The sequence below is a fragment of the Rhea americana genome, unplaced genomic scaffold, assembly GCF_003343005.1.
Source record: "Rhea americana isolate MKP2758 unplaced genomic scaffold, rheAme1 scaffold_250, whole genome shotgun sequence".
NCBI lineage: Eukaryota > Metazoa > Chordata > Aves > Rheiformes > Rheidae > Rhea > Rhea americana.
In genome coordinates, this window is record NW_028186369.1 from 1,183,108 (window position 1) to 1,206,292 (window position 23,185).

The 23,185-nt window shown below is 47.1% G+C and overlaps 1 protein-coding gene across 8 annotated transcripts in view; it reads right to left on the reverse strand.

The window, feature by feature from the left end:
• CAPN15 (calpain 15) overlaps positions 1–23,185 on the reverse strand; it is a 62,596-nt gene that overhangs the window by 14,412 nt on the left and 24,999 nt on the right. For 6 of the 8 annotated variants that reach the window (XM_085307046.1, XM_085307038.1, XM_085307041.1 and 3 more), the window contains one exon: positions 80–1,577. In XM_085307046.1, coding sequence (XP_085163172.1) covers positions 80–1,577 — 1,498 coding nt within the window. Of the gene's footprint in view, positions 1–79; positions 1,578–14,223; positions 14,490–23,185 lie in introns of those variants that run through there. The other 2 variants (XM_085307043.1, XM_085307042.1) reach the window with 2 other exon arrangements.

The following is a 23,185-nucleotide window of genomic DNA, read 5'->3' on the forward strand; positions in this document are numbered from 1 at the left end:
ACCTATACCCATGGAGGAAATGTGAGAAGGGCTTCCTCCAAGTGAGATTAGGAGCAAGACTAGTTCAGCAAGCACTCACCTCCCGGCAGAAGGTCACAATGTTTTCCCACAGGGCTTTGGCCTCTCCTTCATCTGTCTGTCGCCTCTTCTCCACGTGCATGCTCTCACGTCTCTTGAGAGGCTTGGTGCCCTTGTGTTGGGCCATGTAGTGCTGGGGAGTATGGCAGGCCACACAGTGCTTGGCCTTGAGCTCATTGAGCAAGGTGCAAGCAGGACAAGCCCACTGGCTCGCCCTGTCTTGGACCGTGGGCAGCTGGGAAGGGAAGAGGCGAGCAACCTTGCGAGCGGAGGGGGCCCTGCCACTGCAGGAAGAACAGCCGCCCTTGTCACAACCCCCACAGTCAGAACACCTGGAGGCTGGCTCACCCTGCGCCCCATGCTCCTGGAAGCCATGCAATTTGGAGGAGCCACAAGCTTTGCATTTCTGGGCCAGTGTGGGGTTCTTGAGGGTGCATTTGGAACAGGACCACGTCGTGAAGTCAGGGCTGGAGGGGCTGCATGGGGTGAATCTCACTGAGTCCCCCACCAAGTTGATTGTGTCACTGCCTTTCTGGGCACTGCAGGCCTCACATTTGCTGGCCCCGGTAGAGTTAAGCAGGGAGCAAGTGCTGCACTTCCAGTGGGATGGACAGACATCCATCTCCTCCTCCAGCACGCCCAGTCGCTTGTTGGACAGCAGCTCCTGGAAGCGGGCAGCCGGTGGAGCTCTGGCTTGACCCTGTGGAGAGCCCTTCTGAACAGCTATTGTCTGAGTCACGGGCTGGGAGGCTTCAGGCCCTGGCATCTGCAGCTGTGGGGGCACTTCCCGGCGGCTCCGGGGCACAGGGTTGTTCTGGAGCCCTGGGGAGAAGGGGCTGAAGGCTGGTATCTTCTGGGCCTCTTGTTCCAAAGCCCCTGGGCCCTGGGTGGCTATGGCTTCACCATCAGTGATCTCTACAGAGACTGAAGGCTGAGAAGTAGCCGGTGCTGTGTGAAATCCAGCAGGGGTGATGACTTCAGGGACGACCAGCGCCTCTGGTGGGATCTTAGGCAGGGAGAGCTTGCGTGGCCCACCACAGGCAGAACAGGAGTTGGCCACCGGCGTGTTGTGCAGTGTGCAGCGCTGGCAAGCCCAGCCATTCTCCAGCTCTGCCTCATCTGGACTCCTTCCCCCAGAGTCCTCACTGCCACTTTCTGCCTTGACAACCTCCTCCTTGGATATGCCTTTGGGCTCCACCAGCACAGTGGGCTTGGGCAAGATGCCATTGATGATGGGCAAGGGGGAGCTACTGGGCCCTGGTTCTGGGGTGAAGCCACACACCTCACAGGTTTCCTTGCCCAAAAAGTTCCTGAAGGTGCAGCGGGCACAGGCCCATTTCTGTTCCTCCACACTGAGCCGCAGAATGTGGTTGAGGTCAGGCTTTTGGCGGGGGGCTTCACATATGGAGCACTGCCGTTGGCCAACAGGGTTCAAGAAGGTGCAGCGGGTGCAGGACCACTCACGCACAGCAGCCATGGAGCCAGGAGAGTGGGAGTGGCTGGAAAAAAGCAGAAGAGAGTGTGAGGGCAGGGCCCTGGGTACATAGAAATACCATACATATCCTTGCTTGGTATAGATGAGATCTTGCTTCCAGGAAGGGAATAAATGGCAAAACCTGTCGTTGCTTTCTAGGGACTTGTTTCTCTGGCTCCAAGTGCCAGGCAACGTGCTGGCTTCCACTCAAACCACTTAAGAAAAGATCAGAGGTGCCACCACTGCTGCCCTGGACAATTTTGTCACCCCTGTTGCTTGTGTGTAACTCTCGGACTAAGGTGACACTATGGTGAGCCAGGCAAACCCCTGCTGGCTCCTTTACCTCTTCAGAGAGCAACTGCTGCTCCTAGTGGCTGTTAATACTCCACCTTCAGGCATTTTTCTCAAAGAACTGTGCTCTGGCTTAACACTTGGTTAGCTTCTGACAGGCACCCTTTACCGCCCCCAGCCAGGCTTAGGGAGAGGAGCAGCCCATAGCCTAGCATGTAGAGCCAGTGCTGAGCTCAGGAAGCCATGGGAACATAGCTGCATCAGGAAGGAGACCCACTGCAGAAGAAAGCAGAGCACCTGACAAAAATGGGCATTCCTACCTGGGAAGTCACTGATGCCTCTCCTGGGTTCAAACAGCTTTAACTTCTCACAGCTTTAACATCTTTTTTCCCCTTTTTCTGTTCCCAGTATCAATTCTTTACTCCTTCAATGACACTCCAGCCCACCTCTGTTTTGCTTTCTGTTCTTGTCTCTCTCCGCCCCTTTTGGCTCACCTCCACACATATCAGTGGATATACAAGTTCTCCAAGGGGCAGGAAACCCAGATCCCCAGTCTGGTTCCAGAGAACACTGAGCACTGAAAAACACTGGTACCACACAGTGATGCTTTTATATGGCTGTAAGCTTCTAGGCCAGAACTAGCTCATGCCTGGCCCAGTCACCCTTGAGTAGTAGTACTGACTGATCTAGGGCAAGTTGCAGCAGGCCAGGTGCCAAGACAGTCCACAGAGAGAGTCTGAGATCACCAGTAGCTCCTGATTCCTACCAACTTCTAACAGAGGCAAGACATTTCTGGTCAGTAGCCTTTGAGGGGCACTGTGTCCCAGCTCCTGTGCCTCATTGCACCCGCCTCACTGATTAGAGGAAAGGCTGCAGAGCCCTGCTGTCAGGCACCAACCCTTGGTTTCAACCTCTGCTGGTGCCTGAGAATGYCTGAAACCCTAACTGGAAATGGATGAGAGCTGCTTCACTCCAGGGCTAATGCTTTCTAGGCAGGTTCAATTTTCAGAAGCTTAAGCACTGCAATTGCACTGATTCCAGAGGGCTGTTGAAACCTCCGGGCTTACAGGGAACAGCTCTCTCTGACTGCTCTGTGCTTTCAGTAAGCTTTCATGCATGCTAACAAACTGTAGAAGGTACCGCAGCCCTGCATTGTGCCCTTTGCTCTCACCTTGAGGTCATTTCCAGGAGCTGTGAGCAAAGGTGAAGCTGAAACAGAGCTTCCTGCCTCCTTCTCCTTTACACAAGGGCAAAGTAATTTTCCTTCAGGTAAAGGTGCAGCACAAGAGCTCAATGCCCTGCCTCTGTGCACCCTTGCTCCCAGACAATGCAGCCAAGTCTAAAGCCTCAACCTTGAAAGCAAGCTCCAGGTAAGCAGAAGCTCTTGCAGATAAAAGCCACAGGGAGCTGTGCTTCTCTAAGGTTGTGCTGTTCCTCCTCCAGTTCCTTCCTCCCTGCCCTGCTTGCCTGGAGCTCTGGGCGGGACTAGGCCTGCAGGAGAAGCCTCAGAGTCCACCTCATGCCCTCAGCTCTTCCTGGGAAGTGCACTACTCTCTGCAAAGTCAGAACATCCCAAACCAAGGATTCAGTAGCCCAAATCATGGGGGGCTGCACTCCAGTGACCTCACAACTTGTTCCCTTTCTAGCAGGCCTTTGAGGATCTGGTTCAACCACAACATAGACTAGAAAAAAGAAGGAAAAAAAGATGTTTGATGCCACAGAGGGCAGGTACAAAAAGCTATGAGATGCTAGCATAGTCCTCTGAAGGAACCTGGTCCTGGCTTGTCTCCAGAGTCTCAAGCAGCAGTATCTGCACAAGCAGCTTCCAAAGGCAGTTATGAGCAGATTGCATTGCAGCAGTGGGATCTGGATGTGACAGAGGATGTGGTAACAACCACCTTGTGGAGGAAGAAAGCAACCTGCCACTTGGCTAGATACATGAGAAACTCTCCCAGAAATGCCTTATGAACAATTTGACTGCATTTCCAAACTGTGCCCCACAGCTATCAGAAGACCCATGCTCACCACCAGGAGATCAACTACAACCTTCAACTCCTTTCACATATGAAGCATTTCTCTAAATAAACTCTAAACCCAAGAAATAAATTTTATTTCAAGAGAGACCTTGAAAATTACTTCCAGTTCATATATCATTCCTTCATATTTTGAACTTTACATGGTATKTATTTATTGGAGTTATTTCAGGACTCTTTCACAGCTAAGTGAAGTATAAATGTTGATTTTTTTGCCTGAAGTTCTACAGCTATGAGCCATAGTACAGTTCTCCCCCTATAGCAGCACTATGTAACCCACAAAGCCTACACAACCTCTCTGGGCAATATACTACTTAGCTGCCCTCATGACAAAAATGCTTCTCCTTATATCCAGCCTGAGTCTCTCCTGTTTCATCTTATGCCTATTATTTCTTGTCCTGCCACCAGCCACTGCTATGAAGAGCCTGGCTCTATCTTGATGATGTCTCCCTAGGCATGCCACATAGGCTGCTGGTAGTTCCCTTCTGAAGCTTTTTCTTCTCCACAAGCCCATCTCCCTCAATCTCTCTTCGTCAAGGTTCTTACTGTACTGGGAAGCCTCAGAGTGGACGTATACATAGGAGTTCAAGTCATAGTCTCAAGACTACATCCTTCTGGTTTTCATTCCTGCTCCCCTTGTACAACATTGGGGAAGTTTCTTGTACTACATGGACTTCCCCCTCACCTCGCTGCAGGTAAGCCTGAAAAAGTGCTAAAGGAACCTTGGTTGAAAAGCTGCTACAAAACATGCCTTCATCTTAGCAGAAACTTGCCAGCTTTAGAAGAATCTGCAGTTCAGCCATTTGGTGACTGCAAAAGGACAAATATGACTTTTCAAGAAAAACCTTGCTAGAACAGTTTGGCTTTACCACCAGTCCAACTTGCTCATCTCATGTGCTTCCAAGCACTGCCACTGCAAGTAGCTGTCAGCCTAGGGCAAAAGTACTTCCCATCTGACCTGATTTATACCATCGAGGACCAGAGGCCCCTCTATAAAGCTGGGCTTTAACCATCACACCAAAGTCAAATGAGGAAAAAAAAAACAACCAACCAACCAATCCCACTATTCCAAAAACTACACCACTTTTTTTCCGTGCAATCTCAGTCTTATATCAGGTGGATTCTTCAAGTGGGACAACTACATTTACGTAAAAAAAAAAAAAAAAAACAGCATTTTATACCAGTCATAGCTAGTGATGAGTTGAAACAGAAGGATTATATTTGTTATTCTGCAGCAGGAAACCAGGCAGGTTTGAGGGTGGAAAGGGCCATTAAAAAACCATCAATACCACACAGAAGGTGGTACCCAGAAGGTACCAAGAGGCTCATAAAAACATTATGAGTTTTCCAAGGTGATGGTACACTCCAGTTCCTGAAAAATTTCTTGGTCCCTTTACACCAAATTTAATGGAGGTTCTTGTACAGTTTCTATTTGGTCCCACTCTTCCCACCTCATTCTTGTGCTGTTGTAGGCTAATGAGAGGGAGATGAGGATAAGGAGAAAAGCCTCGTGCTTTCTGCCGGTGGGTCAGGCAGGAAGCTCCCATCCCCTCTGAGGAGTTCAGCACTGCCAGGTAGCCAGCCATTTTCTGTGTTTGTTCTGAAGCTCCTTGCTTTCTTCCAGAAACGTCAGGTACTGGTTGCTGCGAAAGGCAAGGTGCTGGATTTGCTGAACCTATAACTTAATCCAGTTTGATGCTAGTGGGTCTGGGCTCTGACTAAAATGATTGGAAAGAACATACACAGAGCTACAGTCGCCCTTCCCTCTCCCTTACCCCTCCACCCCTGCTACAAGCTTTTGGCCCCAAACTTGCCATGGCACTAAAAGGCTGTTTTGATCCCATCTCTGCTGGAGGCTGGTGCTCATGCACGGAGGAGTTGGAAGTGAGTGTGTACTGAATGAACRGTCTGCAAGCCTTTGTCCCCTCAGATGAGACAGTCATAGAATCAGTAAGGTTGGAAGGGACCGCTGGAGATCCTCTAGTCCAACCYCCCTGCTCARGCAGRGTCACCTAGAGCATATTAGACAGGATCACATCCAGGCGGGGTTTGAATCTCTCCAGAGAAGGAGATTCAACAACCTCTCTGGGCAACCTGTTCCAGTGCTCCGTCACTCTCATAGTGAAGAAATTCCCCCTCATATTCAGGTGGAACTTCCTGTGGTTCATTTTGTGCCCGTTGCCTCTTGTCCTGTCACATGGCACTGCTGAAAAGAGTTTGGCCCCATCCCCTTGASAAAGTTCTTAGCTAGCTGAGATGTGCTCCACTGGCCAGAGAGACAGAAAAGGCTACAAGCTTTAATGCGAAGTTCCTGGAGGAAGGGCTGGAATATCTGCTAATGAGAAGCTTGACAGAAAAAAATATAGACACTAAGTATATGGAGTTTATTCAGCAGGATATTTTTGCAGGAAAATCACAGAATCCGATCTCAAACTGCAGCTCTTCCTGTCTCAATTTACTTTGCCTCTCACCGTGCAGAAAGTCAGCCTTGTCTGTCTTGCACTTGTTCTTTCTTTTTTTCCTTCCCTCCCCCCCTCCAAAAGAGAGATGCTTAGGGCCAGAGGGAACACTTTGTTGTAGGCTGGGCAAGAAAGGACTTCCCAGGAAATGCTCTGTAGAAACAACTGCTTGCAAAGGATGTAAGCATAAAAGAAAACATCTTCCTCTACCCTTTGCTGCCTCTGGGGAGTTCTACGTGCCCAAAGCAAGCTGTCAAGAGTGGAGTGGGAAACAGAGGGAGGATAGTAGCATAGCAGGGACAGGAGCAGCCTGCAAGTTCGTCTAACATGCACTAAAGCCTGGCTTTGATGAAGGAAGGAAGTTGGGGAACCTTCATCACTTGGGAAGTCCTCTTCACAGCTGAAATTCTTTGTTGGATTTGGTCTGGGAAAAGGACAGAAGGGGCAGATTCTTAGAATGTATTTACCCCATCTGAATACACAGTCTTTGGAGTTCCAGGACTGATGTTATTGCAGGAATACAAAGCCACACACATCTGGAAGGAGTATGCTTCACACTAGCTTCCCTCTAGGGCTGCAGACATATGTATGCAGCATTATCCTCAACTAATATACTGGAGAGAAAAGACTTTTATCACTCTTCATGCAAAATTATAAAAGCAGAGGCAGAATCTTTAAGGGCTGACTTGTAAGAGAAATGGGACATGATTATTAGCTTTTAATACGTCTTAATTGCTTCAGTGTTCTGAGACACTAGCTTTTGAACGGAAACCAGTATGACTAGCAGTAAGCTGTGCAGCTACAGAAATCTTGAGACAATACCATTTTCAAAGGCTTCCTTACATATGAAGAGTTGCCCAAATTTCTGCCAGGGAAACCAGAAGAATCCCGGGGGGGGAGGAGGGGGGGAGGAGAAAAGGAACAGAGACAGAGAAATTATTTCAAGAAGCCTGACAAAGTCTGAGGACTATCTTTCATCAAACATTGTGAGCTTTTGCAAGCCCCGGGCTCACAATCTTTTGATGAGGGATTAGCTGTCTCACCCTGAAGTATCACGAGGGGTATCACAACACAGGACCAGATGAGATAGCCAGTGGCAGCATGGCCTGTTCAAAACCTGGGCAGCCCCAGTTTCCCTTTTCTCAACACACTTTCTCCACTAGAGCAAGTAAATTGCTGAACATCACTGCAGGCTCAGTTTCCTCCCCTGTAGAACAAATATAAAATCACTGAAAAGCAGCAGTAAAGGGAATGATCCAACAGAAATGAAGGATGCAACATGTAGGAAATGTACTACTCCGGCACTCACCAAATCATCATGGAACAGTCTTTGCTACAATAAGCCTGTCAAGAAAACAGGAAGGAAGGCCCCTCTGAAGACTTCATCAAGCACCCCAGTTCTAACTTTGGGGATAGCTGCCAGCAGGACCAGGAGCCCCAGGTCTTCTCAAGCCACAATGCTCTCTCTATGATCAGTTCCAGTGTGTTATTATCATTAATAACCTCATCTTTCCTCCTTGCATGCAAGTATGAGAAATTTCTACAGTTTCAGTCAGTTGTTTTCAAAGAAGCCATTTTAACATAGCTTTAGCATTGCTATCATTCCCAGACTCTACTTTAAGTTTTCTATATCCAATTTCCCTATTTTTTTGCTTCTTTGGGGAGATTAGGATCAAACAATATTAAGCTCTATCTGCACCCAAATATTACACTCTGAGGAAATTTGTGTGTCATTAACTTAGCCCAAAGCCTTATGTTTAAATAGATTTGATAATGTCTTAACATATTGCTTTTGACTGAGGTGGTGATGAACTGAATGGCTTCCATAAATATCATACTTTATGTAAGTAAATTCCCTCACTGAGTTAAGTCAAAAATTCATGTACATGGATATTTGAAGCCATGAAGAGCTAATACACAAGAGAAGTTAATTAATTTTATAACATTTTATCTTGGTTTCATTAAATTCATGTATTTTAAGTGTAATTTGGGTGTAGAAAGCACAAAAGCATCTTCAAAAGTGCAAGAATTTAAGAATTCTGTGGAAGGTGAGGGAGGGAGGGAGAGAGAAGCTTTTAAAAATATACAAATATAAAGATCACTAAACCAACTTGCAAGACCTTGACTAGCCCCTTACACTGTATCTCAGTGTCCTTATGCCAGAGCCAACAGAACGGATGTGTCTTCGGCACTAGAAACAACTGAATTCCAGAAGAATGACAGAACCAAGTTACATTCTATTGTTGTAGCTTCAGCTTCTTCAACATTTGAAGCAAGAATGCACTTAAAGAGCAATAATTTTTTTCTTTAGGAAACCTGGTAGAAATTGCTTCATTTACCTTGTATTTTTTTATTATTATATCTTAAGCAGTATCACATCATATACGAGATATAAGCAGTATCACAGAATATTTCATGTAAAATAAGCTTATCCAGCAAAAGTCATGAGTAATTGAAGCAGAGAAAGGTTAGGCTCCTGTTATCACTCCCACAAACCAGAAYGATGCATCTCAGAGAGCTGCAACAAAATAAAGCAATTACCCGTTTGTAAGCAAGGATCCATAACCAGGCTTTCATACCTGGCCATCAAACCCAAGGCCTCCACGCTGAAAAACAGAAAGCTAATGTACGCCACAGTCCAAGCAGGGTAAGGATCTTGCCAATATTATGTAAAAAACACAAAGCCAAAATTCAGACAACTACCCTAACTCATCTTTTCACCCTTCAAATGCATCTTTATAGCACTACCAGGGGAAGGTTTCTCTGAGACCTGTAAAAGGGAATTTTGGAATTACATTTCGTTGGGAGGTTTTTGCAGCTCATGGTCCTGCTGCAGTCATAAGTCATGCAGACATCAACATCTAGGGGTCCAGTGGCTGGCAATACACAAAACTAAACAAACCTTCTGAACCTTTGGCTCTCCACAGAGACAACAGGACTTAAAACTCAACACCAACCACTGAGGAAAAGGGCTGATCCAACACCCTTGAAGTCAACGACAAGTCTCAAAAGCCAGTGCCAGGAGTGCTTTTATTCTGTGAGAGATGCTTGCTGCATACAGATACAGGCAGATGTCCTGGAAGCCTGCTTGCTCATTGACGTTGAGAACAAATTTAGTACAAACAAGCATTATCAATTCCAAATGCCCACTTCAATGGCCCTGGCAGCTAGGAGTTCCAGTTTGCTATTATTCATGTGTAGAGAAGCCTGAACACTTCTGTGGAAAAGAAGGTAAAGGAAAAATATCAATTTCTGAATATACTCCTTTGTTTAGGAAGGAAGAGTTTGAAGGAAGGGTTGAGGGGCTCCAAAACTAGATCTAATCATTAACTGACTGGCTGGCAAATCCTTCTCTGTCTTGAGGCAGCTCAGGAAGCTTCCCAAGAGGCTGTGAAGGGTCAGTTGGTAGATAACTTCCTCACTCAGTAATACAGATGAGCCAAACAGAAGTGAGTCAGCGAAAGGGAAGAACAGTTCAGCTGCCAGGCAGCAAGCTGGGATACAGTCAGACAAAGCAGTTTCAGATCTGGCAGAAGGAGGGTGATGCCTGCTGATCTAGGAACGGTGTTCAGACTCGACTCTCAGCCCCAAGAACTCAGGCCCTTTGAACACGGGAGAAGAACATATTGTTACAGAGTGAACACAGCCCTGGCACCATCAGCACATGGAGGACTGACAGAATAGCATCACTCAGATTATGTGGCCAGTAGAGCCTGCTAAGATATTGAATCCTTACAGTCCCTCCACATGGCCTCACATTTCTCAGGATGAAACTTTAGCCTTGAAGGCAAGGCCCTTTAAACCTCAAGGTGCACCAGGAAGAGGATGGGTGATACCAGGAACATGCAACAGCCTGCTTCCCCAGCAGGAACTTGAGGACAAAAGCACCTAGAGGATTCTACAACATAAAGCCAAAGTGCACTCTGCAGATAGGCTCTTCTCTTGCAGTCTTCAGGGCTCCCTACTCATCTGACCCAAAGTGGTGATCAGTTAAATGCCAAACATGTGAGCAGCACACAGCATGCAGGTGCCTGAGAGCCTTCCAAACCCACTGGGAGCATAAACCTCCAAGTCTCCAATGAAGTAAGGCTAGTACAAGATGTACAGAAATCAAGGGAGATCAAGAACAACAAGGAAAGGATTTGTAACTATCATGCCAGAGCTAGGAGGACTGGCAAGGCACTAGGGTAGAAAAGCCGGGAAGATGATCTTCTTTACTATTATTATTACACTAATTTATTTCAAATCACAGCAGGTTTTAATTTAAAAAGCCAGCAGAAGTCTTGTCCTTTAAAAGGGGCAAAAAGCTGGTAGCAGCAATGAATCAGGAACAAATCCCAGGGAAGAGCAGCATGGGCTTAATGCCTCTCTCAGAGCATGAACAGTAGCCAATAAATAGCATCCAGGGAGATTGTAGAACAGCCCTTTCACAATGTTTTATGGCCAGAGAGGAGAAGGGCATGACGCTGCTGTCTCCAATGCATCACTGAGACGTAAATGACGTTAATATACCATGGAGAGATGTTCTCTTTTGCTCCATCAGGGATGTAAGCCACCCAGCCCTTCATACCTGCTAGTTGTGGGGTCTCCTCTGAGCTTTCTCCTCTATTACTGCTTTTTAACCATCTCCACTGAAGAACTGCTGCACTGGCCCTGCCACGAACCCTTCCTCAGCTCAGGCTCAGAAGAGACATCTGTTGTCCACGTACAGATCTACAGGCTGGCTACAGGAACGCTTGTGTGATGCATGCCCAAAGACGACAGAATGGGAAGAGCTTCCTATCAATGATCATCTGAGAAGCAGGAGTTGCGAAAAACAGGAGGGAAGGCCATGAGAGGTCAGGCAAAAGTATTTCAGATAAGACATGGGAGGGAATGGACTAGAGGACATGTCTTAGGATGTCTCTTAGACAGATAGCATCGGATGGGACAGGATTGATGAGGTGCAACTGATGCCGTAAGAACAATCTCACAGCAATGTCTCACTTTCACAGCAAGTGCCACCAGCTTAGCCTTAAAACATAGCCCTGTATTTTAGATTAAATTATTTCTTCCCATTATGAAAATGAAACTCTAAGCTATTTGCTACCTTTGAGACATGAAAGGCAAAATAATGCTGTCAGAGGAAGCCGTGCAGTGATCAAGAGAACCAGCCCCCTTGGTCTTGCTGGACAGACATGAATCCTCAGACCTGCCATGGCTACAGACAGTACATCTGCATCAAGCTCCACACCTCATCTACCACGACTATTTGCTGCCCCATGTCCCTTAAGTGAAAGCAACCCAGATAGAGCACTCCACAGGTGAACAGAGATGTGGGTGCTATTGAAACTAATCTGATAGCCTTCTATGATGGAATGACTGATTGGGTAGATGCGGGGAAAGCAGTGGACATTGTGTACCTTGACTTCAGCAAGGCTTTTGACATGGTCTCCCCTAACATCCTCCTAGATAAGCTCAGGAAGTGTGGGTTAGATGAGTGGACAGTGAGGTGGATTGAGAACTGGCTGAATGGCAGAGCTCAGAGGGTCATCATCGGTGGTGTGGAGTCTAGTTGGAGGCCTGTGGCTAGTGGAGTTCCCCAGGGCTCAGTACTGGGTCCCATCCTGTTCAACTTCTTCATCAATAACCTGCACAAAGGGACAGAGTGCCTCCTCTGCAAGTTTACAGATGATACCAAGCTGGAAGTAGTGGCTGACACAGCAGAGGGCTGTGCTGCCRTTCAGAGAGACCTGGACAGGCTGGAGAGTTGAGTGGAGAGAAACCTCATGAGGTTCAACAAGCGCAAGTGCAGAGATCTGCACTTAGGCAGAAATAACCCTAGGCACCAGTACAGGCTGGGGGCTGATCTGCTGGAAAGCAGCTCTGCAGAGAAGGCCCTGGGAGACCTGGTAGATGACAAATTGACCACGAGTCAGCAATGTGCCCTTGTGGCTAGAAAGGCCAATGGTCTCCTGGGGTGCATTAGGAAGAGTGTTGCCAGCAGGTCGAGGGAGGTGATCCTGCCCCTCTCCTCAGCCCTGGGGAGGCCTCATCTCGAGTACTGCATCCAGTTCTGAGCTCTCCAGGACAAGAGAGACATGGAGCTACTGGAAAGAGTCCAGCGTAGGGCTACAAACATCATCAGAGGACTGCAGCCATTCCCTATGAGGAATGGCTGCGAGAGCTGGGCCTCTTTAGCCTGGGGAAGAGAAGACTGAGGGGGGGAATTTTATCAATGTGTATAAGTACCTGAAGGAAGGGTGTCAGGGGGATGCAGACAAACTCTTCTTAATTGTCCCATGTGATAGGACAAGAGTCAATGGGCACAAAATGAACCACAGGAAGTTCCACCTGAATATGAGGGGGAATTTCTTCACTGTGAGAGTGATGGAGCACTGGAACAGGTTGCCCAGAGAGGTTGTTGAATCTCCTTYTCTGGAGAGATTCAAACCCCGCCTGGATGTGATCCTGTCTAATATGCTCTAGGTGACTCTGCTTGAGCAGGGGGGTTGGACTAGAGGATCTCCAGCGGTCCCTTCCAACCTTACCGATTCTATGATTCTATGAAACACAGCCATAACTATTGGAAAATTGAGGCAAAGGCAGCTGGAGTACCAGGCTCTTGATTACCGGGGATTTGTTTGTTTTTCAAATTGCACCTTGGAACTATGCCTTCAAGATTTTTCAAGGCAGAATTTGGGAGGAAGGCCATTGCTCAAGCAAATAGCAATGCCCCATTGAGTAAGTTATGGGCTGGGCTGAGAGCTAGTGTGAGAAAAGGAGAGAGGAKCTTGGCACTACTTGGAATGGGGGGAAAGAGAAAGATCCACGGTTCCATGAAGTATGAGACTATCAAAACATATTCGAGAGTGCAGCCCACAGCTATGAAGTGAGGCACTGGCAGAGGAAGGAAGCACAGCCCAAAGCTCCCATCTCACAGTTTGTGTTTTTAACTTGGGCAGAATCCCTCTCCCCTCCTGCTGCTCGGAGAAGAACTACTGGAGCACTATTCCTGTAAACAAGGAAACTAATTGTCACCACCATCAACACTGCCAAACAATGCAGCAGCCCTATTCCATGCCAGACCACATTATCCCCTCATTTACCAGCCACGCTCTGGGCACTGCAAGCAAGACCTCGAGCCTTCTCACAAGACAAAAGCCAGCAGGGTACTGTCATCAGTCGCCATTGGCTGTCAGTCTCCCTCTAGGATGATTAGCAGGCCTTAACAAAAAGCTAAGCTAGTCCTGTGCCTCAGGAAAGCAGTTCATGCTTAGCAACCCAGCCAATAAGCTTTGTACTAATCTGTGTGAAGAAAAATTGCCAAGGGACAAAGGAAGAGAAATGAACCCTAGCAAAACTTGACATGTCTAGAGTCCAGCCTGTAGTCAGATCAGAGCACAGTAATCAAGCCACCRTAGCCAAGCTAATGGACATCATCTTGCAGCGAGGGGAAAGGTGAGGATGGTTGTTTCTCCTGGAGATATTTGCCGTTAATGCCACTGACTAGACAATCACTGTTAGCCCTCAATGCTCTTTGGTGGCTCTGCTCCTTTGGTATAGGAGACCAAACAGCAGAGCACAAACCTGCCTATGTTCTCTTTTACCTCGGGAACCACATCTGTAATCCTTCCAGTGAACATTGATCAAAGGAGAGTCTCAACAGATCACACAGAATGGCTGAGGTTGGAAGGGACCTCTGGAGATCATCCAACCCCCCTGCTCAAGCAAGGTTACCTAGAGCACACTGCACAGAACACAAGAGCCATTCTAAGAGCACTGTCCCAAACGAATCGGGTACTGGAGTTTGCATGCACGCACGCACGCACACACATACACACACACACACACACAGACTCTCTTCCTGGACATTTTGACTTAAGATGCAACTTTGAAGGTGGCTTACATTCACTGCTGGATGCTGGAGAAATCATGCAAGAAGATCTGGTGCAGACTGCTTCAACAGAGTCACATTTCTCCATGTTTTATTGACCTGGGGTGAAGCAGGGCTGAAGGCTTGCTTGGTCAGCTGGGCTGCCTGGAGACGCATATGGAGAGCAGAGGCTTTGAACAACAGTAAATCCCACCAAACCCACAACTGGCCTCAGCCTTCCTCCTCCTGGATCATCCTTATTTTCTCCAGCTCTATCCCCCTTCCCAGGTTATTTCAGGTCTAGCAGATGAATGCAATAATGCACAAAATTAGTTGCTGAACTAGCCTTGGTTTGAGAAACCTGTTACCATGCTGCAGCCAGCAGGTTCTGCTCTATCTTCAGGCTCAGTGGGAGGATGAGTACAGGGGGAGCAACTGCCTTAGGTGCTGTTCAGACACAGGGTAAATGAACCAGCATCTCCTCCATGCAATAGGAGGAAGAAGCAATTTACTCTGACACATGGCAAAAACCTGTTGTGGGGTTGGCCCTTTCTGTCAAATCACATAGAGGCTTATGTGCTGGAGCTGAGAGGGGAGAGTACGGTATATGCACCACTCACAGAGTGAGACCATCACCAACTTAAAAGACTGCAAGATCCCCCTGAGATCCTAGCAACAAGCAAGCACAATGTGTACTAGCTGGCCATCACTGCTTGTCAGGAGTATCCTGGGCTGCCAGCTACCATTAAGGGTTCAAAGCAGCAATCAGACACATGCTGGAACAACTCCCAATATACCTCTCTCTAGATAGTCCATGTCTCCCACCCTTCCCCAGCCAAAAAGGGTTGAGCTTTGGGGGACAGATGGCCCTGGGGTGAGACATGTTGTTAAATGGCATCCAGCAACACGTCACAGGTGGGATGTACCCACTTGCTCCTTGAGCTCCCAAGTATGGTTCAAGTTGGCTGCAGAGCACTCACAGTCCAGGAGGTCAGGAAGTAAAACCTCTTAACTCACACGGGACCTGTAACAGTGAGAAGGATCTGGGACCCCGATTATCAGGATTAGTCAGAAAAATAGAGCCAGCAGCACAGAAGTCAGCTTGAACCAGTGTAACTCCAGTATCTGTTTAATCTCCAGGGAACATACTGAATACAGCTGTTCCTTTCTTAGCTTGCAATAACTGGCTAGCTGTGGGATTCTCTCTTTCCACAAACATCTAGGGAAGTTCTGGACAGAACTGGGAATGATTTCCCCACTCTGGCCTAAGAAACACACAAATGCCAAAAAAAATAGGATTTCAGGCCTGTACACACTTCTGCCTAAGTATCCATGCAGTCCTCTGCCTGCATTATACAGTGCCTGCAGTACAGTGATGCTTCAGAGGGCCTTGGATTCTACTCCTGAGCAGTTTGTTATCTAGACAAGGACTAAGGTATTGACAGACCAAGGGTCCTGGTCAAACACTATATCTATGATGAGGCCTGAAGCCAAACACGAATTTCCCAATTACTTGTACTGATTCTTCACCATCTTCTATATTATACTAGCAAGTAGGAATAATTATTTCCAAACCTTTGGCTCTATCCAGTCCTGCTGTCTGCAAACAGCAATAATCACAGAAATCAAGAGGACCAGGGAGACTGAAGCCCAGTTTACCTTTGAGTCCAGAAGGTAAAGGGCATGGTGATCCAGTTGTGAAAAGACAGAGAGAAGCATGTTGCACTGTGGCCAAAGTTGCCCATGCCGTATTTAAACTTAGGAATGTTGGGCAGACCACTTTCAACAGTATAGCCCTTGCACACTCTCCCCAGCTGGTTCTGAGAGTACATGCCTGCCCGCATCCCAGCATGGAAAGCATCTGGAGTCACACCAGAGCACTGTCAACAGAAGGATGAAAGACTTCCAGTGAAACAAGAGGAGTGTCTGTCACAGTCTTTAAGGCTCTTCTCCCCACTCTCTACTACATAAACAGATCTTTATTGGCAATTTTCCACAGGTGGTGGAAAGTYCTAGATGCTCTTGTGAAGCCTAACTTACTTTATTTTAATTAAATAAAAGGGGCATATTCTTTATTACAGCGATTAAAAGGTTTGTGTGTGTATGTTGCGGAAATCTTAAGAGAACAAAACACACAACCGAGCCTGGGATTCACTGAGCTACCATGACCCCTAAGCACCCTTTAGGACTACAGACATCAGCACCTGACCACAGAGCAGTGGAGAACAGCATTTGTCTGCAGGCATCAGACCAAGGGGCTGTGAATGAGCTTCTAGCTCTTCGACTTTGTCATACTCAATCTTTCAGTAAGATTTGTATCAACAGTACAAGATCATGAGGACTCTCGTTTCCTTTCAAAAACAACAGCTACCCCCTGCGAAGTAGTAGTACTGAAGAGTGAAGGCCTGATCTCCAGATGTGGTCAGAGCCAGAGATCAGGTTAAACAGGAATTAACCAGGAGCTGAAGTGGCAGTAAGTGGCCCTTAGAAGCAGAGCAGTTTATGCTGAATCAAGCTCTCCAACCATAGAAGCCCTAGCTAAGGACAGTGTCGGCATACTACGCACTGCCTACATGCAAGCATTGAGGCAGGCTTACTTGCAATGAACTCCATACCCACCACTAACTGTGAAGCTCCTCCAAGCTAGATGCAACAGAGCTTAGAGAGAGGGCTTCCCTTACTCCAGTTTCATTTCACTTGAGACACAAAGCAGTCTCTGTACATGAGCTGGGTCAGTCCAGATGAGAAAAGATATCCTGCAGTGTGGCAATTCAGTTGGGCAACACTTCTCTTTGGAGAGAGAGGACTCCAACAGAGGATGCTGTCCCAGCTTCAGCAGAGGTAGCAGCAATACCAGTGAAGGAGCTGGGCGACCCTTCAAAAAACAGTCTTGATTACTTCTCTCCAGGTCCAGTTTGGAGCAGGCCCTGGAGAAACAGAGTGCAGCATGCTCTTTGAAAACAGATCCTAGTAGGGAGCAAGAAAAATGAGGAACCCTTCAGTGCTGAGAATCTGTGAAAGTGTGAAGGAAAGAAAGCAAAGATGGGGCTGACTCCTGTGGTAACACTTTACAATAAAGATTTATCTGGTGTAAGTGAGGAAGGGAGAAGGTAAGGACAGGAGCAAGGAACTCATTTAAGCTGCTCTCTCATTTGAGGAGCTGGGACAGCTTCAGCAAGGAGAGTGGCGCTTGGGACCACAAGAAACTTGATTCCTATAGTGCGGCCATTCACATCTGAAATATGTTTGAACAATCATTCTAAGAGCACCTGTGCAGAAAAAAAAGCTGGACAAAGCTGCTCTACTTCTTGTTTTTGGTTTTCTAAGTGTCTTTAAGACGATTAAGGAATTTAAGTGAGGTTCTGTGGTCCACTTCAAAAGAGATCATGCTGCCCAGGGAACAGAGCAGGGCAATGACCAGGCAATGATCTACAGTTAGAGCTATGAAGACTTTATACACTGTAGGGACTGCTGGCCCAGTGCTTCTCCTTTGGAGAGAAATCCCAGCTATTTGAAACACTCAGCATCTCACAATTTTCCAACACAACTCTGCAGCAGTTGTCTTTCTCCTCTGCATCTGGGTTTCCTCACCAGTAAAACATGGAAAGCAAGTCTTTCTGACCTTGGAGAGTTCCATCCTTGTGTCTTTCAATATTTGTCCAGTGTTAAGAACTCAGCATGGAAAATGCCATTGATGCCTCAAGAACAGCAAAGAGGCCAAGATGAAGGCATGGTTGATACTCTTACTCTGCTCTGATAACACCCGGACTCAGCGCTGGAGCATGGTGGGGACAGCGCTATAAACAAACATATGGAATGCACATGCAAGGAGACAATACAGGCTGCTGGGAAACAAGTTTGCTAGGACAAACTGCTCCTGATGCGGGTCTATGTAGATCCCTAGCATGAACCAAGTGGCAAATGTTTTGCCCTTCACCTAGCTGGCATGGAGTTATTTATTGCCATTCTTCCCAGCTTGTAGAGAATACATCCTGCACATACAGGGTGCCTGTAGAGAATACATCCTGCACACACAGGTGCTTTTGTTTTCTAATACAGATTGTGAATCTTGGGAGGAACATGTCCCCATGTCCTTTTGCCTAGGTGAGGATGACTGTTAATTATCTTTATGAATAGGGAAAGGCTTTATTTGTCACACACTTGAACAACGGCATTTGCAACTTACGCTAGCACCCATTCTATCCCATGTTAAAGATCATTTCACATTTCCCAGTGCAGCAGGTCATAGRAGAGGAGATTTACTGGTGGCTGCCTACCTGAATTGCTGCTCAGCTAAGATTTATGCTGCAATTTGTGGCACTACTAAAATAAAATCAGAACAAGTAGAAGAAGAGAAAGAGAAAAGGAAAGAAAGGGGAGGGACGGGAAATGGGTGAGGAGCAACAACATAGCCCCAAAGCTGTCTGGTCCCATCACTCACATCTCCATTGAATAAATCRCATTGCATTTCCAGCTGCTACTCTCCAGCCTTCAGTTCTTGTGATGGTAATATCTAAGCTCACTTCACAGGGGAAGCACACAAAGGATACCCCTAATAGAAATCTGTCCATCCTCACAAGCTGAAGAGTCAGGCTTAATAAATGTGGCAGATAGAACGATGCCTGGTGCCCAGGGCTTTCATAGGCCAGGGTAGGGGGTGCTCCCAGGGCTTCCATGCTGCAGTTGTCAAGGCTCCAGAAGACAGGTGAGAGACATTCCTATCCCAACTGACAACATTCCTGACTTCTCCCTTCTCAAGCCAGTGTTGGTTAAACACAACTGCCATTCCTGCCTGCCAAAGTCAGAGGTGAGCTACATTACCTCCAGCAGACTGCCAGCTTTGCACATCAGATCTGCAGGAAAAAGGGCCTGAGTAACTTTTCAAAGAGATACTTGGATTTATAAAAGCCAGTCTCACTTTTGATCAGAAAGAAAAAGAACCAAACAGATCAGCATCTCTCTGCACTTTCCTCAGGGCTACAGCAACCTGGGCTCAACTTTTACCTGTAGCAAAGGACCAAAAAAGGCAGTTCTGGCTGAAGATGCACTGGATCAATGTCCTCGTATGTGCAAGTCACAGGATTCCCCCACCAAGATATTCATTGACTCATCCTCTGAGGAGAAATCAAGGAAAGGTTAGGGTGCCTTGCAGCTTCCAAGAAATCCTAGTTCTGCTCTGCAAGACTGGATGCTTGACATACCTTTCAAAAATCAAAAGCAAAATCTCTTAGTGAACTTTAACAGAAGAGCTTCCTTTCCACATCACAGAAACACACTGTGCTTGCTCTGGGATAGAAGCTCTATATCATATTGCTGGAACTATGGAGGAAACTCAGCATTACATCCAAGCAGACTTTGGCCTTTCACCATCTCAGCACCCCTAGGTCAGGCTTATATGGACCTCAATTTCACACTGTATTATAGTAACCACTACAGGGACACACAATGAGAGACCAGAAGATGAAGATGAAGAACTCAATGATGACCACAGAAGCATTAGTGAACTTTCAAGCCCTGCTACTGAAGTACCATTTTGTCATGTTCCACCTAGTAACTGAGTCCAATTCAATTTTGCAAGAGAGATGGGAGAAGATGGGATCATACACACAGGCTGAGACCCACTGACAGCAGTTTAAAATGAATGGATTTGGTATGCATCTGCAGCTGACCTATAAATATCACTTATTTCTCAGTCAGCCTGTTCCTGAGCTTTGGACAGGAACATTGGCAAGAATTCCCAAGAAGCCCAATAGGATAAAATAGGCTGATCTTACTCCTGCTTGGCTGTGAAGGCTCACCTGCATGGCCTGCTCTACATTTTCATTTCCTTACGCTGATGGCGCAGCTCCCCCGGCAGTCAGTGACATAATAATTACTAGGGAAGCCCTTACAAGTTACACTGTACCCTGGAGGCCGCTGGACTCAGTAGTTCAGAACAAAGTACTGTTCTGAGTACTAAGAACACTTAAGTTAATGCTTTGATAGCTAGAATCTAGAGGATGCTCCTGGCTTGAGCATGTGCAATTAACTCTCACATCTCCACATGCTGAAGAAGCATCCTGCTATCAAAATAGTCCAGCAAAGGCCATGTTGGGGCTTCTCCAACATGCAGCTCAGCATCCCTTCCCTCCCAGGAGGATGCAGCATTTCCTGCCATGGACAGTAGCTCCCATTCTCCTTTAAAGCTCTTAAGCCTCTTCAAGAAAAGTGAAGAACAGGCTCACAAACAGCTCTCTTTCCCTTGCCAGGAGGGTAACCTCAGCACACACACTCTCTCCAAGGACAACCTGAATGACAACATTCCAACCCATATTTATAGGCAAACATAGAGAGGGAGGAAAGAGAGGCAGAGGAGAAAGAGTGCATGCTTTTTCTGCAGGAGACTCAGTGCTGTACATGATGGATGGGTTCTGTCAGCCACTACACCCTCCCCACCATGTTACTACAGACAGCAGTCTCACGAACAGCCAATCACACAGGCACTGAGCAGAACAGAGGCTGCAGTTCCCACACCAGCATACCCCAAAATGGGAAGCATCTAACCATTTGCTCTAGGAAAATACAATCCAAAGAAAACAGGTCATTGTGCCAAGCTTTACTGGTTTCTTAGGAGGTTCTGTAGGATACATGCAATGCAGTGATGCACCTAACACACATGTCACTACAGGGTCTCCATGCCATGGAGGCTGCTAGGCAAGAGAACAGCAGAGTTAATGATCAGGGCTGCAATCTTGCAATTCCTGCAAAATCTTTTTCATATTTTAGAAGTGTGGTATGTTTCCAAACCCAGCCCTCTCCACAGACAGACACTGAAGCTGTCTGGTAAGGCAGAAAACTCAGTCCTTCAGCAGGGGAGGTTAAACAGGACCTGCTTACCACAGCTGGTGGTACAGGTCTGAGAGGAAGTCCCAGTGTTGCATGGGGCACATGCAAGTCAAGACAAGGGTTCAGAATAAAAGATTTCTCCTCCTGTCGCAAGTAATCAGCCCCCTTTTGAAAGTCAAAGAGGAAAGGCAGGTGCCGTAGGGCTAGAAGCATAGGAGGTTACTCAATTTTATATATGTATATACAAATATGTATGTGTGTGAGTATGCATACACACACATATGCTTTATGTATATGCACACAGATCTCTATTTATACACATACAGCTTTACTTTTCAGAGTTTTGCAGGTCAAAAGCACATTTTCAATAAGACAGAACAATCCTACACGTGTCCACCTCATCTTGCTTCTCAGCGCTCCACAACAGTTCCCAAGAGTGTTATAGAAGACAAATGGAACTATGGACACCCTATTCTTTCCATGCCTAAACACGCTAAGAGCCAGGTCCTAATATCAATTTTTGCTTTAGTGATTCTGCCAGGTTTCAAATTTATAAGCATTGCTCTGTTTAAACTAGCCTCAGCATGCAGTATCAGTGCCGCATGCAAGGAGCTGCAGTCAGCAGGGCTTGAACCCATGCATCAGAAGACAGAGCTGAGCTTTGAACTGCTCTGGGCAAGGGCAAATGATGTCCCTCTAGTTCCCAGCAGGCTACCGATTTGGCAGCCTTTAAGTGCCTGCAGCCTGAACTGTTGTCCTTGCACAATGAACTGCCCTGACTTTCCAGCTGACTGCGCTGCTGCCATCCAGACGGTCCGCAGGCTTCATTCACAGGTTGATTCAAGTTTTCTTGTGGTTTTAATGTCCTGCTGTAGCTTCATAAATATCATCTGTAACCCAGAAGCAGTTTCCTCCTTTTCAGATAGGTTCTTCATGTTCTCACAGTCACCTTCAGCACCTGCCTCTCCCCAGGATTCAGTGATCTTTGCTGGCATGGATGTACTATTTGATGGGCTGGCTGGCACAGTTTGTCAGCTGCATTATCCATGCTTTGCCAGTGCAAGTAAGGGGAAAGGCAGGTGCTGCAGGGCTAGAAGCATAGGAAGTTACTCAATTCAAACAGTCCAAGGGAGTTTGAAGAGAATCTGTACAGTACATGGAAGGAGGTTGATAAGGTATAGCTACTTGGCCAGGTTGGGGACCCCTGGGCAGGAAGAGACAGATGCATGATTAATTATGCAGCCCCAAGCCTGCCAAATTCAAATAGCATCAAATTTATCTTTCTTCTGCAATTTCTTCCTGTGTCCCTAGAATAACAGTCCTTCTATTCACAATAGCCCTGCACTCAGAGGGTCTCTGTGGTGCAATAGGCAGTGTGTTCAGCTGTTAACTGAAAGGTTGGTGGTTCGAGTCCATCCAGGGATGGTGCCCCCGCAGTGGGGTGCCTGGAGGACTGTGCTGCTTGGCACCCTGGCTTTCAGAGAGACCTGGAGAGGCTGGAGAGTTGRGTGGAGAGAAACCTCATGAGGTTCAACAAGCGCAAGTGCAGAGATCTGCACTTAGGCAGAAATAACCCTAGGCACCAGTACAGGCTGGGGGCTGATCTGCTGGAAAGCAGCTCTGCAGAGAAGGMCCTGGGAGACCTGGTAGATGACAAATTGACCACGAGTCAGCAATGTGCCCTTGTGGCTAGAAAGGCCAATGGTCTCCTGGGGTGCATTAGGAAGAGTGTTGCCAGCAGGTCGAGGGAGGTGATCCTGCCCCTCTCCTCAGCCCTGGGGAGGCCTCATCTCGAGTACTGCATCCAGTTCTGAGCTCTCCAGGACAAGAGAGACATGGAGCTACTGGAAAGAGTCCAGCGTAGGGCTACAAACATCATCAGAGGACTGCAGCCATTCCCTATGAGGAATGGCTGCGAGAGCTGGGCCTCTTTAGCCTGGGGAAGAGAAGACTGAGGGGGGGAATTTTATCAATGTGTATAAGTACCTGAAGGAAGGGTGTCAGGGGGATGCAGACAAACTCTTCTTAATTGTCCCATGTGATAGGACAAGAGTCAATGGGCACAAAATGAACCACAGGAAGTTCCACCTGAATATGAGGGGGAATTTCTTCACTGTGAGAGTGATGGAGCACTGGAACAGGTTGCCCAGAGAGGTTGTTGAATCTCCTT